The sequence below is a fragment of the Micropterus salmoides genome, unplaced genomic scaffold (genome assembly GCF_014851395.1).
Source record: "Micropterus salmoides isolate LMB-PRFRI ecotype aquatic unplaced genomic scaffold, ASM1485139v1 Ms_hic_scaffold_12, whole genome shotgun sequence".
In the NCBI taxonomy this organism is placed as follows: domain Eukaryota; kingdom Metazoa; phylum Chordata; class Actinopteri; order Centrarchiformes; family Centrarchidae; genus Micropterus; species Micropterus salmoides.
This window is the reverse complement of record NW_024040263.1, coordinates 16,344,603-16,361,345: the sequence shown is the minus strand read 5'-3', so window position 1 is coordinate 16,361,345 and position 16,743 is coordinate 16,344,603. Positions and strand designations below refer to the sequence as shown.

The following is a 16,743-nucleotide window of genomic DNA, read 5'->3' as shown; positions in this document are numbered from 1 at the left end:
TGCAGCTCTTTCTCCTTCACATCTCTATCATCATCATCATCCAGCGACCTCGGTGATGCACCGCCACTCTCTGGGCAGCTCTGGTAGGAATCAGGAAGACAGATTGAGCACCGTTAAAAAGTTTCTTGAAATGCACTAGTATGGTGCTATCATAACAAACAGGCGATATCAAACAAGTCGATGTGACTGAACCTTCTTGATCAGAGGGACAAGGATCTCAGCCACGTCGCTGAAGCGGTCCTCGTTGCTGCTGTGAAGCACGTCTCCAGCGCAGCGCAGAGCAGCCATTTTGTACACCAGACTTTCCTTACGACATTCCTTCAACACAACCTCCAGCACCTCAGAGATGGTGGGTTGGCCTGCGCAAGGCTTCTGCAGCTCCGCACTAAAAGCCAGAGGAATAATGGAAGCCACAAAGTATAAAAAAAACCCCTGTAAATTAACGTTGATGGAGCAAAAAAGTTCTTCAAAGAGTCTCACCTGCACTTGGACACTACTGATCCAATAGCTTTCAATAGCTCCTCCTGAAACAAAAATAAATAAATATAAAGCCAAAACAATTTCTTTGTTGTGTTTTTGCCACTCTTTTGTATAATCAGTCGCTACCTTGCCAGCCCATGTTCGTCCAGACAGTCCCTGCATTAAAGCCGTTAGCACCATGCCAAGGTGTGGCGCAACCAATGAGCCTGTCTGTTCCTTGGCAACAGTCGCCATGGCAGCTGCACCCTGAGCTTTCATCTTCCAGGACTGGGACTGCAGTGCCTTCTGGGTGATAGCGATCAGCTCTGTCATGTAGAGTCGGATGCCTCCAAAGCTTCCTAGAATGGAAGTAATTGTTCAAAGAAAAAAGGTTAAAATACTAGTGTGTGACGAGAGACAAGACGAAAACACGAGATTGGGTTCACGAGATCGAGACAAGACAAGAGTTTAACACTATACTTTAAGACTACAGAAATCTTCAGTGCTAAATTATGTGAACATTTTGAGCATTAAACAGTTAATTTGCTGCATTCTGGTGACTTTTTATGCACCGATACATGGTGGAAAGATTTTATTTATGTAAAGGGAAACAAAATTCAGGTGGCAGGTGACAAGTCAAAATCTAAAAATATAACTGAATATAATGCAGTGCAGCTCTCAGGCATTCTGTGTTGCTTTCAGATATGTTTCTCCTGTAGATCAACCTTTCTCATTTACTATCAGTCGTGATTTAGTCTTCCCTCCTCTTCTGTGTCTTTTGTTTGGTGCAGTAACCTCTTTAAATGTGCACGACACCTGTTCACCTCAATGATAAATTAATTCATTTTGATTCAGTTATAAACTCCTGGACTTTCATAGCTCCTGTGTTTCAGCAGGTTTTCTGCTCATGTTCAAAACTTTCTGCACATTCAGAATCTCTCCCAAATCTGTGTTCTCTGACATGTCCAGAAAAAAGTTGTAATATTACGAAAATGAATGAGAATTCATAATATGCCCTATACTGTGCTGTGCATTACGTTATTGCTCCACTAGTTATAATCCCTTCAGACCATTTGATCGACACGGTTTGGGACTGCATGTCGCATGTGAAACCGCAACTAACTGAGAGACTTCTGATCAAGCAGAAATCTCACCACAAATCCACACGTTTACTTCAGGAGCTCCTATAAAGTGCAGCTCTTTATGAGTAAATCCCTTTTTATTACTGTATACTGTAAGAGTATTTCTCACCTGGGACATTGTCCTGCCACACCTCCGCCCACAGCGTGGCGTCATGGCTCTCTCCTTTCTCCTCATCAGGACCTGGCGCCTGATGCATACCTAGGAAAGCCAGTGGCAGAGCCACTCCTGCATGGGCCTTGAGCACATCAGGACTATAGTGGCTGATGGCATGCACAGTCAACGCACATGATGACTTGTACACCGGCTCTGGGAGTAGAAGAGAAATTAGGAAATGGAAAGAGTAGAAGAGAACACAGACCGTGAATTTAGTTTAATGCACATTAGTAACAGACTGATTAATCGGTTGGCCGATTAGGACAAAAATGTCTGCGGGCACATCTTCAGGCAGCTTTGTCAGTGTGGCTGCTGTGGAATGACATTAGCGCTCCACCCGGTAACATTTGGTAAGGTGGTGAAAAAGTTTGTTTTTAACCCAAAATTTTCTCTGTGACCACCAGCAAATATAACCGAACGCCATTACTAGCTAGCATTAAAGCAGTAGTTGTAAATTATGTCATACACTAATATTAGGTTATCTTGGCTAAATTGTTGAGTGTCTATGTGATCAAATATCATCATCATGATCCCGTGATACCCAGGTATCCAGGAAATGAGTGAAACTAAGCAAATTAACTAACAGGGTGTGAAGAGGTGCCTTTGTCTAAGCTTTGTTTGAGCGAAGGCCCACAGTCTCCGACTTTGAAAACCCCTGCTGTACAGAATAATGCAGTTGAATGACATCACTTCTGGCAAACTGTACCCCACTACCCTTTAAACACCAGCAACGCACTGAAATCTACACATAGCCCAATGTCTTTTTCTGTTTTATTACGTAAAAAATGTGTATTAGATTATACTCTGCATGGAATAACAGAATTATACATGACTTTTCTTGTTTTTATGTCAGCCATCAGACACCCTACTACTCTCTAAATATGGGCATCTGCAACTGAAAAACCCAAATTGGTCGACCACTAATGAACATACACAATTATTATATTGAAGAAAAACTGCAGACTTGTCTTACCTTCTTTCTCCAAGTACCAGCTGTTGAGCTTCAGTAGTAGTTTCTCTACACTACTGTCTTTTGCTGTCTGATGGGGAAAAACAACAACAACCCATGCTTACTGAGTCACTTAGAACAAACTATGGTGTAATTAATGTAATATGACTGCTTCTGAGACAGATCTGGTGCTCACCCTGACTAGGTGTCCCAAAGCAAAGGCAAATTGTTTCTGTACTACAGTGCTTCTATCATGGATGCCATTCAGCAGGGCACTCATCAGTTTACCTGGAAACACCAAAACATTTTTGTTGTTGGTTCACTTGCAACAAACGGTACATTGAACATGTTACAGGAACAGACTGAGCACACTTGTGCTTTACCTGAGTATGGGGTGAGATCCTGGGGGCACTGCACTGTGAGTGAAACAATTACACTAGCGCAGCCACCCTACGTCGAGAAAAGAGACAAACATAAATAAGCTGACTCGATACAAACAAGTAACAGGTGGATTTAAAAGATAATCAATGCGTTTACAATAAATCTAAGAATTAGAGACTACAGAAGTGTGCGCCTACCTTGGTGCCCAAGCCTACTCCACTCTTGAGCAGCTCACAGAGCCTGGGAACCAGCTCTCCCAGCACAGAAACATCGAGGTGCTGCAAACACTGAGCACAGGGATAACAAAGACAGACCCTTAAAAAAACGATCTCACTGGCTTTTGTCATGTTTTGTCAAGCAGAAACAACACTTTCTTTCCTCTGACACCTAGAAACTGGGTCTAAAACCCCAAAAATGGGAATGAACAGTAATTATGATGTTTTCTTTTACCATGTTAATGGTCTCCATCATTGGAGAGGACTTGGCAGCGCTCAGCCTGGCAGCATCCATGGCACTCTAGAGAGCCAGAAAGAACACAATTCATGACAATGTGGACTCCAACCTGTGATAAAACCTACAGATTTAGGTTACCAGTCTTGCGGAGGATTGAGAAGACGGCTGAGGTTACCTTTTCCTGCTCTGTGGCTCTGAGACTGAGGTAGTTGAGGACCTGTGGCTCCAGGGTGCTGAGGGCCTCCAGCAGGGCCGGGATCAACCTGGAAGCATGAGGCTTTAGTCGGGCACCGGCTGTCTTGCTAATCTTCACCAGGGTCTGGATACTGGTTGGAAATAAAATTGATTGGTTGAGAGAGAGAACAAGGAAAACAATGCTATGGTACAAAATTACAACCCGGTAATGTAAACAAAAAAACCATACTGTTCAACATCGTTACATATTAGAAAACTGAAATGGTAAATTCTCATTTCCATGGTAAGTTTAATGACCAAGGGTTAAATTTGACTCAATAAAACAAAGAAATTGTCAAGTCAGCACCAATACCAACAAACACATTGCCTGTTTACAACTTTATCTGTGCAGGATCATAGGTAGGCAAACTGTACATTGCTGAACATCTGGTTTCATTTTGAGAGCAGTGTTTCCCCTATATGCATTCAGGAGCGGAGGTGTGCAGCTGCTAAAATTTCCCAACATCATTAAACTATGCGCTTACAAATATTTTCACACTGTGCGAGCACGGCAACACTCAATGCTTCGCTAGCCTCCTCTCATCGTTCTATACAAAACATCTACATGACAGATGAGGAATTGGGAGGTGCGTAGCGATTGTTTTTGTCCGAGCGGCAGAAAGTGACGGTGAATGCGAGCAGAGGAAAATATTCTGGCAGTAAATGTACTGTGTCAAGACCAAGAAAAGTCTGTCTGTTGTTTCCCCAACTGCTGGAAAAGCGAAGCCTGTTCACGCTAGCTAACATCTCCCCTCCCCTTCAGGCTGCTTTCCTGAGCTGAGCAGGAAAGCTTCTACAGTAGGCTGCGTCTTTAGCTGCTAGGTAACTTAACATTAGCTCAATAGAAAGTAACTGGTAGCTGTATTTTTTACTTCCTACTTCTCCAATGTTGAGAACATCAGTTACAATCTGAGAGTAAACTGGTGTAGCCTACAGCTCTGTCCTGTACAGACTGATACAATTATTTTTCAGTTTTCATATGAGAAAGGAAAAGGATGGAGGTGACTGGAGGAGCCCCCAAACCCCCCACATGCCCCACTCCCCCGATCACGACCACCACCAAAACATTAAGCTAAAGCTCACATTAAAATGGGAAAACACTGACATTTTAAGATATTCTAATGTGCAGCGCATGCTCATGGACACAAGAGCAATATTGCTGAGACATGTTGTGTTGGGGTTTTATATTCAGACAAAAATTTTACTTCACCTCCGCTGCTACAACTCCATCCTAGGGGAAACACTGGAGACTCAAGAGTGTTATGCTCCAAAAGACATTACTTAGTTTTGTATTTGACTGACAGACATACAATATCTTCAGAGCAAGGTCACACAGACCACACTGATGGAGGGAGATGCTACCTTAGTGAGCGGACCTCTGAGACATTGCTAACGATGCCTTTTTCCAGCAGGGTAGGTAACAGGACCGCCACAGTTCTCTGGGCTGCAGAGCCTGTAGACTCACACATACGAGTACACACCTGGACAGAGAAAGAGAGAGACACACACACACAGATGCTTGGACGTGCATGTGTACACACAAACAAAGACACACACGTGGGCCAATACTGTGACAAACAACTTTACCTTACTCAGTGTCTTCAGTGTTAGGTCAGCAGCTTTCCTCACAGATTCCTGAAATGTAAAATGACACAGAATATCAGAATCACGTGACTAAATAATGAAAGAAATCTAAACTGAATCTCTACTTGTAATGTGTCATCTAGTCAGTTACAAACAACAACAACTATTAAAAAAATACCATCTGTTGCTCTTGGGAATAAAATAAAATGATAAATAAAATGAAAGTTTTCTGCTCACCTTGATGTCATCAAGGACTCTGAACAGTGTCTCCCAAATTTCTGCCAGGTGATCAATGAGGTCATCAGCTTGGCGGCCGCGAATCAGGTCACTTAGAGCCAGGCAGCTGGAGGGAAAGTCAATTCATCAAAAACAGATTGTTACATTACAGCATAGGCTTCTAGCTCACATTCATCTTCAGAACAAGTTGCAAGGAGTGTAACAGAAGAATGAACTAAATTACTAGACTACCATAATTACAATGCGTTTACTATAATTCCAACAATCAGGTTCATTACAATGTTCCTGAGGCCAGATGAGAAAGGTATAAGAAAAAACCCTTAAGCGATATTAAGATAAAAAGTCAAAAGTGGTTTTGTGACATTATACCTGAGGGGAAAAAATCCCAGACAAACCTACGGCAAAATATGAGCATCTCTTTAAAATACTTTTGGCTGCCATCGCCTCCAACCACGTACAACTGGTCTGCAACTGTCAGTTAAATAAACAGCATGAAGCAACTGATCTTTACTTTAACACTATAATATCAATATGTAAAATACTGCAAAAATGGCTATATACTGTATATGTGCCTTTAAAATTTAACTCTTTGCATATTAGGCCATGTACAAATATGTATTGCCATTTCACTCAAGTTTGCAAAAGAAAACAAAAAACACTAAGAACAGACTATATACATTTTGTACCCAATCACTTATAAGGCTAAATAAATAGATCAAAGGAAACAAGAAAACAATATTAGTCTTTATAATCTAACTTTTTTGTAGATTATAAAGACATATACAGTCTTGCTACTGTACCTGGACTCGCGCACTCTCCAGGTGTTACTGGTCAAGTTGGAAATTACATCCTGCAGGATCTCGTTAAGATACTTATCCACCTGAAACACACAACCATGCTCACATTACTCCTGATGACATCCATCGCTACAATATTTGTATTTTAGTCTTCGACCACTCAAAGCGCTTTTACACTACATCTGCATTCACATTCATACATTCATTCACTGAGCCTAAGTGCTCTGACAGAAACTAACATTCACACACATTCATACACTGGTGGAACAGCCACCAGAGGCAATTCGGGGTTCAGTATCTTGCCGAAGGACACTTCAACATGCAGCCTGGAGGAGCCAGGGATTGAACCGCCGATTAACGGGCAACCCACTCTACCTACTGAGCCACAACCGCCCCTTAGTACTTGGTACATGCATGAGGATGTTTTTTTTGTCCGCGCACACACACACACACACACACACACACACGACTCAGTTCCTACCAGGGTCTTATCCGTGACCAAGGCATCCCAAATGCTGGTCATAGCCTGGCGAATGCTCAGGTTGGGGTCGAACTGGTAGCGGTACAGACGGGGCACAAGCTGGGGCAGGAATGGAGCCAGCTGCTCCCCGGCTTTGGCTGCGATCATGTGGAAACCAAAAGCTGCTCCCTGAAAGGAGGAGAGGTCAGGTGGAAGGAGACAGCACCATATAGTAGGACAAGGGGCAGATTTAATGGATGGGATAGAGGGTGCACGAGCAGCATACCTTGCGGGAGTTCCACATGGCATGATGATTGGCCAGGTTCATGAACTTGTAGACGAGATCTGGTTGGTTCAGGTCGCTGGCCAATGAGCAGAGCTCCTTGTATGTGGTCAGGCCGTGACTGTCAGGAGCCATCAATGCATGAGGGAGGAGAAGAAGGTGGTCAATTGGCACAAAGAGAACCCACGCAAATAGAAATTTTTAGCATTTACATTACATTTGAACAACAAATGACTAGTAGTTGTGACATGTGACTTACCCATCAGGTGTTTTCCCCAAACCTTCTCCTTGGAACACCTCGGTATCTTCTGAAACAGCATGTTTCACTCTGTTTGCAAAGATACAATATAATAAACTTAATTTATACAGCACTTTTATCAAAGTTATAAAGCGCTTTACATGGTAAAACCACAAGCAAAAACAATTCAGGACTGCAACGAAATAAATTCAGGCAACGGCAACACTACAAAATAAAATGAAAATAAAATAGCCACAAGTAAGATAAAAATTTAAAAGCAGAACATTTAAATCAACAAGGCATAAAATAATATCTTCATACACTGAAAATGTTATTTCTCCTTCCCTGCAGCAAGGACACTACAATACATTACTACCTCCTGTGATTCTCTGTCGTTTAATTCCTGCCTCCTTTACTCTACCATCGGCTCACCTTTTTCCAGTCATGAGTGTTTCCACCAGAGTGGACACAAGTTGCTGCTGGTCACCCTCTCCTCCCATCTCATAGACAAGGCCCAGGCCTTTAGATGCCACATCCTGACTCAAATCTGAATGAAAAAAGAAAAAAGCACAATGAATGGTGACTTGGGAAGGAAACAGAGCAAAGAGTGGTGGCTGCTTTTTTTGTAATGTTGCACAGGTACATTTGAAGTAATGAGCAGCTCAATCTAACAGTCGGGTTAGACAGAACGCTCTTCTTACCATCAGGGTCTGAGAGAACAGAGATAAACGCCACCTGAATCTCCTTCAAATGGGACTGTAGGAGTAAAGGCAGAAGAAGAACATTATTTGTATTACAACTGCAAAAGTGATATGACATGAGTTCAAAATAAAATGAAGCAGCACTAATTCTCTTTGTCATGAAGAGGGAAAAAAGCCTTATTTCCTACAGCTAAAGGTCATTAATAAATACAGAGAACACATTTGGTGAGAATTGTGAGGGATGTGTGAAAAGCGCCGGATACTTTGAAAATAAAAAGACTTGGTGTGCAAAGGTCTTAACTCTAAATCAGAACACCCAAAACAAGGGAAAGAATCAAGATCTGATAATCCCAAAAGCTAAAACTTGTCTTTACTCCGGCAACCATATGAGGCCAGCTGAGGCCTTTAACGGTTACTGTTTAAGTGATCACTCTCCTGAGTCCCTCCTTAGATTCAGAGGTTGTACAGTACACTCACCGTGATTTCCTTGTGTTGGCTGAGTTTCTTGACCAGGGACAACAGCCATATGCAGGCTGCCTGTCGGACATGGGGGTTCTGGCTGGGTATATACCTGGACAAGATGGAGTTGAGGACCCAAGGAACCACATCGTTGTTTTTCACATCTGGAAGGGAAAGGAAGAGAGTGGAAATGTTAGAACAAAAATTTATATTTCTAGTTTTGTTGAGGGAGCATTTAAGGTTTAGATAAAAAGGACTATTGCAGGTAAACATATACTCACATATCTGATTACTAGCAATGCAGAGCTGCTAGACAGAAAATATGTCTTTCACAGCTGAAAGTACTTACTGTGTGGCGGGCTGTACTGGTCCTCAGTGCAGGTCCATGGGTCTCTGGCAGCACCAGAGCTGGTGCCTATTGCGGCGCTGGTTATAGCCTCTCCAACTGTAAACTGCAGCTCCACCTGCTTGGCCTTAAGAGAGAAAGAAGGGAAAATGTGATGGAGTTTCTATGAGCCCTCCAACAGTTTCACCGATCACCGTCAATGATCGAAGATCATACAGTCTTGATTGTGACAGAAAAAAATCCCAATTTCTACTAAAAAAAGACTGCATTTGTTTTTTCTCAATCAGAAAACATTAAGTCACAGACAAAATACATTTTACAACTCAAACTTTTACTACAGCAATCAAGTCGCTAGTGCCTACCAATATTAATGCTTCTAAACAATCTGTTAGTTCTAACTGTTTCTGTTGTCTTTGTAAAGCCCTGCATTGCAATTGATAATGCTACTGTAAGACAGTATGTTTCATACCTCTACAGAGTCCATGAGACCCTGCAGCAGCTTCTTCTGGTGAGGGAAGTCTCCATCTCCCACAGGTAGGTAACCCAAGGTCTGGATTGATCGCTCCTTCATCTGGACCACGTACATGGACAGACAGACAGACACAAACAAGATAATTAAGTTAAAAGGACAATATGAGCCACAGATCTGTTAGCTTAATATCTGATGTATCATTAATGCAAACAGTATGAATATAGTATGGACACATAGGGCTGTGCGATATGATTAAAATCTCATATCCTGATATAGGTCATTTCAAATCAAGCATCTGGACAGAACAGTAACTCATGATATTTCTTATGTTTTTAGTAGCTTGATTTTTATTTAAGCGTTTTAATTATAGCCTACTTCATTCTCCACCTTATTTAACTTTCCTCACTTATTGAATCTGCCTTCTTTTCCTTCAGTTCTCTTTTCCCCACACTCACAGACCTAACGTACCTCTGCTGCAAACATGTCAGCGTTCTCCGCTTCTTTCCATCTCTCTCCCCATGTATCTCTGTTCCAGTGACTTTCTCTATCAGTAGTAGGCTACGTTATTTACATTTATTCATTTAGCTGACGCTTTTATCCAAAGCGACTTACAATTACTATATACAGTGAGGAAAATAAGTATTTGAACACCCTGCTATTTTGCAAGTTCTCCCACATAGAAATCATGGAGGGGTCTGAAATTGTCATCGTAGGTGCATGTCCACTGTGAGAGACATAATCTAAAAAAAGCCTCGACCCATCTTCAATGCTCTAACTGAGGGAAGGAGGTTGTTCCCCAAAATCTCGCAATACATGGCCCCGGTCATCCTCTCCTTAATACAGTGCAGTCGCCCTGTCCCATGTGCAGAAAAACACCCCCAAAGCATGATGCTCCCACCCCCATGCTTCACAGTAGGGATGGTGTTCTTGGGATGGTACTCATCATTCTTCTTCCTCCAAACACGGTTAGTGGAATTATGACCAAAAAGTTCTATTTTGGTCTCATCTGACCACATGACTTTCTCCCATGACTCCTCTGGATCATCCAAATGGTCATTGGCAAACTGAAGACGGGCCTTGACATGTGCTGGTTTAAGCAGGGGAACCTTCCGTGCCATGCATGATTTCAAACCATGACGTCTTAGTGTATTACCAACAGTAACCTTGGAAACGGTGGTCCCAGCTCTTTTCAGGTCATTGACCAGCTCCTCCCGTGCAGTTCTGGGCTGATTTCTCACCTTTCTTAGGATCATTGAGACCCCACGAGGTGAGATCTTGCATGGAGCCCCAGTCCGAGGGAGATTGACAGTCATGTTTAGCTTCTTCCATTTTCTAATGATTGCTCCAACAGTGGACCTTTTTTCACCAAGCTGCTTGGCAATTTCCCCGTAGCCCTTTCCAGCCTTGTGGAGGTGTACAATTTTGTCTCTAGTGTCTTTGGACAGCTCTTTGGTCTTGGCCATGTTAGTAGTTGGATTCTTACTGATTGTATGGGGTGGACAGGTGTCTTTATGCAGCTAACGACCTCAAACAGGTGCATCTAATTTAGGATAATAAATGGAGTGAGGTGGACATTTTGAAGGCAGACTAACAGGTCTTTGAGAGTCAGAATTCTAGCTGATAGACAGGTGTTCAAATACTTATTTGCAGCTGTATCATACAAATAAATAGTTAAAAAATCATACATTGTGATTTCTGGATTTTTTTTTTTAGATTATGTCTCTCACAGTGGACATGCACCTACGATGACAATTTCAGACCCCTCCATGATTTCTAAGTGGGAGAACTTAGAAATCGAAAATAGCAGGGTGTTCAAATACTTATTTTCCTCACTGTATGTCAGAGGTTGCACACCTCTGGAGCAACTACGGGTTAAGTGTCTTGCTCAGGGACACAGTGGTGGATGTGTCATAGTGGGGAGTTGAACCCGAGTCTCTCACACCAAAGGCACGTTTTCTTATCCACTTCATGTCCGCTGATAGCCAAAACCAAAGGAAGAAAGCAGAACAAGGGAGAGAGGCGTTCTTTCCACAGCTGTAAGAAGCTACTGCCATTATTGCCATTATACAGCACAGCAACGTGAAACTTACAGAAAGAAACTCCGGTAGCTACTGCCACTGATGCTTGGACTCGTCGGGAGAGAGTGGCGCTAACCTAACATTTTGTAACTACTGAAGACTGCTCTTATGAACAGGTTACATGTGCAGAAAAACAGCTGTTTAAAAGTTGGGATTTAGTTGCTTTATTTTTTATTTCAGTGGGTGGTTATAAGAAACGTTAGGCCTAGGCTATATACTTTGTAAAAACCACACTCCTTGCTGCTGTTGAATAGGATATTAGTTAAAAAGTCGGGGGAGACTGCTTTGTTTGGGAGTGAAGGGGGGTGGTTGTGAAAGCATGTTTTTTTTTTTTTTTACTAGGCGTATTTAAAATCATATTTGATTGAGGAGCATATATTCGTGCAGCATCTCCTCGCTCGCTCGCTCTCTCTTTCTCTCTCTCTCTTTCTCTTAGAGAAAGTTAGAAACCCCACCCCCACTGTCATTCTGTGGGAAACACTGGAAAGTAATATAGTAACATAACGACTAACGTAACTAGTTACTTTTAACACCCAGTAATAAGTAAAGTAATATTACTTTTTTAAGGAGTAATAAGTAACTAGTAATATATTACAATTTCTGAGTAACTTGCCCAACACTGGTCACCAAATATACCTGGGTGGCCGTTAATATACCTGGCTGGCCCGCTCAAGGAAAGCGTATGTGTGGGAAACACTAACTGAACCGTTATTATTCTTTTAACAAGCCAGGTCTTCAACAGTGTCGACCAGTACTGTGTCTCCCTCCTTGTTGTCAGAGAGTTTGTGAGTAGATGGCTGCGTGGAAACGTTATGTAACTCAACATCAAACTATATTGGTATAAACAGTATTGTCTAATTTTTTATCTCTTTTGAAATTATAATCGGTATAACGCATAATACAGATATATCGCCCAGCCCTAGTCTGAGACTGAACAGAAATGGGTAATACTGATGTAAACGATAGACCGTCAAACGATATACATCGCCATATCATATTGCAAAGCCCTACAGTGTAAATCACTAATGAAAATATCACAGCAACCACCTTCGTTTCGTGGAGTCTGAGGTTACCTTTGTGCTCTCCTTGCCAGAGGGGATGCGAGCCAGTAGGTTTTCCACGGTTGACAGTTTGGTGAAGCCCTCCCCCTCTGCAGGGATTGGCAAGGTGCCATTCCGCCCAATTTCTCCCAGAGCTGTACACGCTGCTACAGCCAGCAGTGCACTACTGCTGTCCAGGAAGGAACCTGGATGGGAACACACACACACACACACACACACACACACACACACATTAACCCATACTGAGGGAGGAACCCATACAGACAGATTTAACTTGTTTTAATTTAATTTTTAATGACAAAACAAATTAATTTTAGGTTACAGAAAGGAGATAACAAAACAATTTTCTTTATAACTCCTTATCACAATCTAAGCAAATAACTTCACATTGACTCTTTAAGCTACTGAAGTCAATGAATGAAATCTAAACTGCAGGAAAATATTGCTAAATAATTACATACCAATTGTCTTGGTGGCCATGGCAACAAGTTGATGATCTTCTTGGGAGGTGATTTGCTGCCCCATGTCGTGCATTGAGTCACTAGAGGTGACAGCTTTCTTCTTGCTCATGTACCTTCCCACCATGTAGCCGAGAGCCAAGATGGCGCCATGCTGAGTCTCAGGACTCTGTGGTCCAACAAAACCAACACACAAGTTAAAAATGCACACTTTTAAAATATAAAGCAAATATCAAGTGCTCCATAGAGACAAAGTGGCATACATGGTTGTCTTTGGTGATTTTGACCAGGTTGTGCACAGCCATCTGCAGCTCGTTGCCAATCATGGTAGATACCACCAAAGCATACAGCTGGGCTGCAAGCTCCCTCATGTCCTCCTTATTTGTGTTCATCAGACTCTGGAGAAGAAACCATCTGTTAGTACAGCTGAACGCACATTACAGGTGTGAAATATGAATTAGGCTCACGGATTTACAACACAGCACAGCTAAGTGACTGGACTAATTATTTAGTGGTGCAGATACTAGTCTCAGTAATGAATTAGAGCACAGTAAATGTTAATGTAGAATTTCCTCCAATCTTAAAAATAAAATATAAAAACATAAATAAATGAAACACTTACTTTAATCCAGTCAATTTTATCAACAAATCTGGAAGCCAGTTTCTCTGGACAGACAGACACCACCTCCAGCAGACAGTACATAACTGGGATTCCTGTTGAGAGATTAATAATGAAGTGCAATAAATAAACACACAGAGAGTGAGTTTTTACAATACCACACCATGCATATGAATATATAGACAATATAACTAAATACATTACTTATGACAGGTTAAATAAACAATAAAGCAAACGCCCTATCTGTACCACTACACTAAACTTAACTCAAGACCCAATTCTGACTCGGAGTGATTAACAGAAGATACATGTAATACCTACAAAACATCTCAAATGTCCCATAATAACAATGGAGACCTGACTTGATCATGTGGTACAATATCCCTCAGGAAAGAGCAGGTTAACTTGTCTCACCCCCTACAGCAGACAGCAGCTGCTGCAGCAGATCCATATACACATGAACAGGGTTTGCCTCAGAACTCTTTACTGAAGACTGATGCTCAGAAGACAGCAGTGTCTGGATGTAGTGGCCGATGGCCGGTGCATCGTCCTGCATATCTGCCAGGCGCATGGACATGGGCTTGGCCCCGGCGCTGTAGGCCAAACACATCCTCAGGTAGAGCACAATCTGTGGTGGGGTGGGGGTACAGGAAAATTAGGTGTCTGCAGCAAAACACTCAACTTAGGACTGACCCCCAATAGTCAAAGATTCGATGCTTCAATGGGCAGAGCCTGATTCGACTGTCAATCTCACAGTTGAACCTTCGCAGTGAAACGAGGATCAACGTCTGATTTTACATAGAACTACCAGTTTTCTCTCAATAAGTTAATATACAGCCTATTACAATATACATTTCAACATTTAATGCTGTAAATAAACATATAAAAAGAATAAACTTTCAATAAATGTTTTTAAAGTGTGTAAATAAATCCAAAATTGTAACCTCAACCCTGGGTCGTCAGTGCGTATGTGTAGGCGTTAGTTATCACCGTTGATGAACCACACAAAGAATATTATATAGTTTTAAATAGCCGGCTACTTGAAATAGACCCGCGAGGAACCGCGATGTGCATGTAGTTGTCGGCAGCACAGCATGCATGCAAAACTCAGACAAGACTGGAGAATGACAGGCGAGAGAGAGAGAGAGAAAATGGTCAACAATAATAACCCTTTCCTTGGGCAGGCTGTTCCAGAGTCTCGGGGCCCTGACAGCAAACGCTCTGTCCCCTTTAGTTTTCAGTCGAGACTCTGGAACAGACAACAGACCTCTGCCCGAGGATCTCAAGGTGCGTGCTGGTGTGTATGGTACTAAAAGGTCAGAAATATAACAAGGAGAGAGGCCATGAAGTAAAAGTGATTAAAAGTGATCAATAGAATTTTAAAGTCAATTCTAAACATACTGGGAGCCAGTGTAATGAAGCTAAAATAGGAGTAATGTGGTCATATTTCTTTGTTCTGGTTAAAAGCCTGGCAGCTGAGTTCTGGACAGTCTGGAGTCGATCAATAGATTTTTGGGTTAAACAGGTAAAAAGGCTGTTGCAATAATCCAGGCGTGATGAGATGAAGGTGTGTAAAATGGTCTCGGTGTCCTTAAAAGTTAACATAGATCGAATTTTGCTATATTTCTAAGTTGATAAAAACATGATTGAACAAGCTTTGTGGTGTGCTGCTCGAAATTTAAATTACTATCAAACCAGACACCAAGGTTCTTTGCCACAGGCTTAATGTGATTTACTAGGGAACCAGCAGATGGCAGTATTTGATTTGCCTGTTTGCCTGATCTGCTGGGACCCAATGACCAGGATTTCTGTTTTGTCTGAGTTCAGCTGGAGGAAATTATTTGACATCCATTTTTTAACTTCATAAAGGCAGTTGTTAAGTGAACTCAGCATTCCAGGGTCTGTGGATCTGACGGGCAAGTATATTTGTGTGTCATCAGCATAAATATGAAAAGAAATGCCATGTTTATGGATAATATGTCCAAGGGGAAGCAGATACAAGGAAAACAAAATGGTCCTAAGACCAACCCTGAGGCATACCATATTTAACTGGACAGAACGAGGAGACATAGTTGTTTACAGACAAGCAAAACTTCCTATTTGACAGGTAGGATGAAAACCATTCTAGGGCAGTACCAGAGATCCCCACCCAGTGCCTCAGTCTGTCTAACATGATGTTGTGATCAATGGTGTCAAAAGCAGTGCTAAGGTCCAGGAGTACCAGGACTGAGAACATGCCTTCTTCAGCAGACATTAAAAGGTCATTGGTGACTTTAAGCAGGGCAGTCTCAGTGCTGTGGTACTTCCTAAAACCAGACTGAAACTCTTCAAATAATTTGTTATTTTCCAGTACAGTGAGCAGCTGTTTGGACACAATTCTTTCTAGAATCTATGCAATAAAAGGCAGTTTTGAAATTGGTCTAAAATTATGTGGGAGAGAGGGATCTAAACCAGGTTTCTTTAAAAGTGGGTTCACGCAAGCCGTTATAAATAATCAGGGACACAACCAGTAGATAGGGAGCTGTTGAAAACAGAGATCAAATGGGGCCCAACAGAATCCATTACTTTCAGTAAAAACTTTGTAGGTATTACATCAAGTGGGCTGTAGGACACTCATTAGTGATACTGTTTAAAAGCTCAGACAAGTCGATGGGATAAAACTGGTTAAAACTCTGTTGTGCTGGTGAGGAACCTCTGAGTAAGAGACCGCGGGGTAATAGAGGCTCTGTCTGACACCACCTTATTGGTAAAATAAGATAAAAACAATTCACAGTCATCATTACTTCCAGCTGAGGCACAAGGAGGGGTTGGGTTTGCCAGCTGATCCACAGTCTTAAACAGAAACCTGGGATTGTGTTTATGTGTAGTAATGAGTTCAGAAATAGAGTGTTCTCGCATCCTTAACCAAGTTATTGTATTTAATTAATAAATCCTTCAGACTGAGGTAATGGACTTGGAGACTGGATTTTTCCATCTGCACTCTGATTTCCTGCATTCCCTTTTTAGGCTGCGAATGCTGTCATTTATCCAGGGTTGCTTACTAGCTTTAGACGTAGGCCTAACCTTTAGAGGAGCAGTAATATTTAGTGACGACAAGCAGATATGATTGAAGTGATCGACCAGATTGTTGGTGTTGGAATTAGACAGGTGTTGGCTTTGGCTCTGAAAGAATGCGCAA

General features: G+C 41.9%; 1 protein-coding gene across 1 annotated transcript; it reads right to left on the bottom strand.

Moving 5' to 3' along the window:
• LOC119899212 (proteasome adapter and scaffold protein ECM29-like) lies at positions 1 to 14,193 on the bottom strand (the record flags this gene model as incomplete). The annotated part of the gene is given in 28 exon segments (XM_038713701.1): positions 1 to 80; positions 193 to 385; positions 481 to 524; positions 607 to 818; positions 1,711 to 1,908; positions 2,729 to 2,795; positions 2,901 to 2,992; positions 3,088 to 3,154; positions 3,283 to 3,372; positions 3,536 to 3,601; positions 3,714 to 3,864; positions 5,135 to 5,253; positions 5,360 to 5,407; positions 5,594 to 5,699; positions 6,394 to 6,473; positions 6,872 to 7,039; positions 7,137 to 7,254; positions 7,393 to 7,461; positions 7,804 to 7,918; positions 8,073 to 8,127; positions 8,550 to 8,695; positions 8,881 to 9,004; positions 9,347 to 9,448; positions 12,501 to 12,673; positions 12,950 to 13,115; positions 13,210 to 13,344; positions 13,569 to 13,660; positions 13,980 to 14,193. Coding segments are annotated over 28 exon segments (3,290 nt in total), but the record flags the coding sequence as incomplete, so codon positions are not given.
• Positions 14,194 to 16,743: the final 2,550 nt, after the last annotated feature.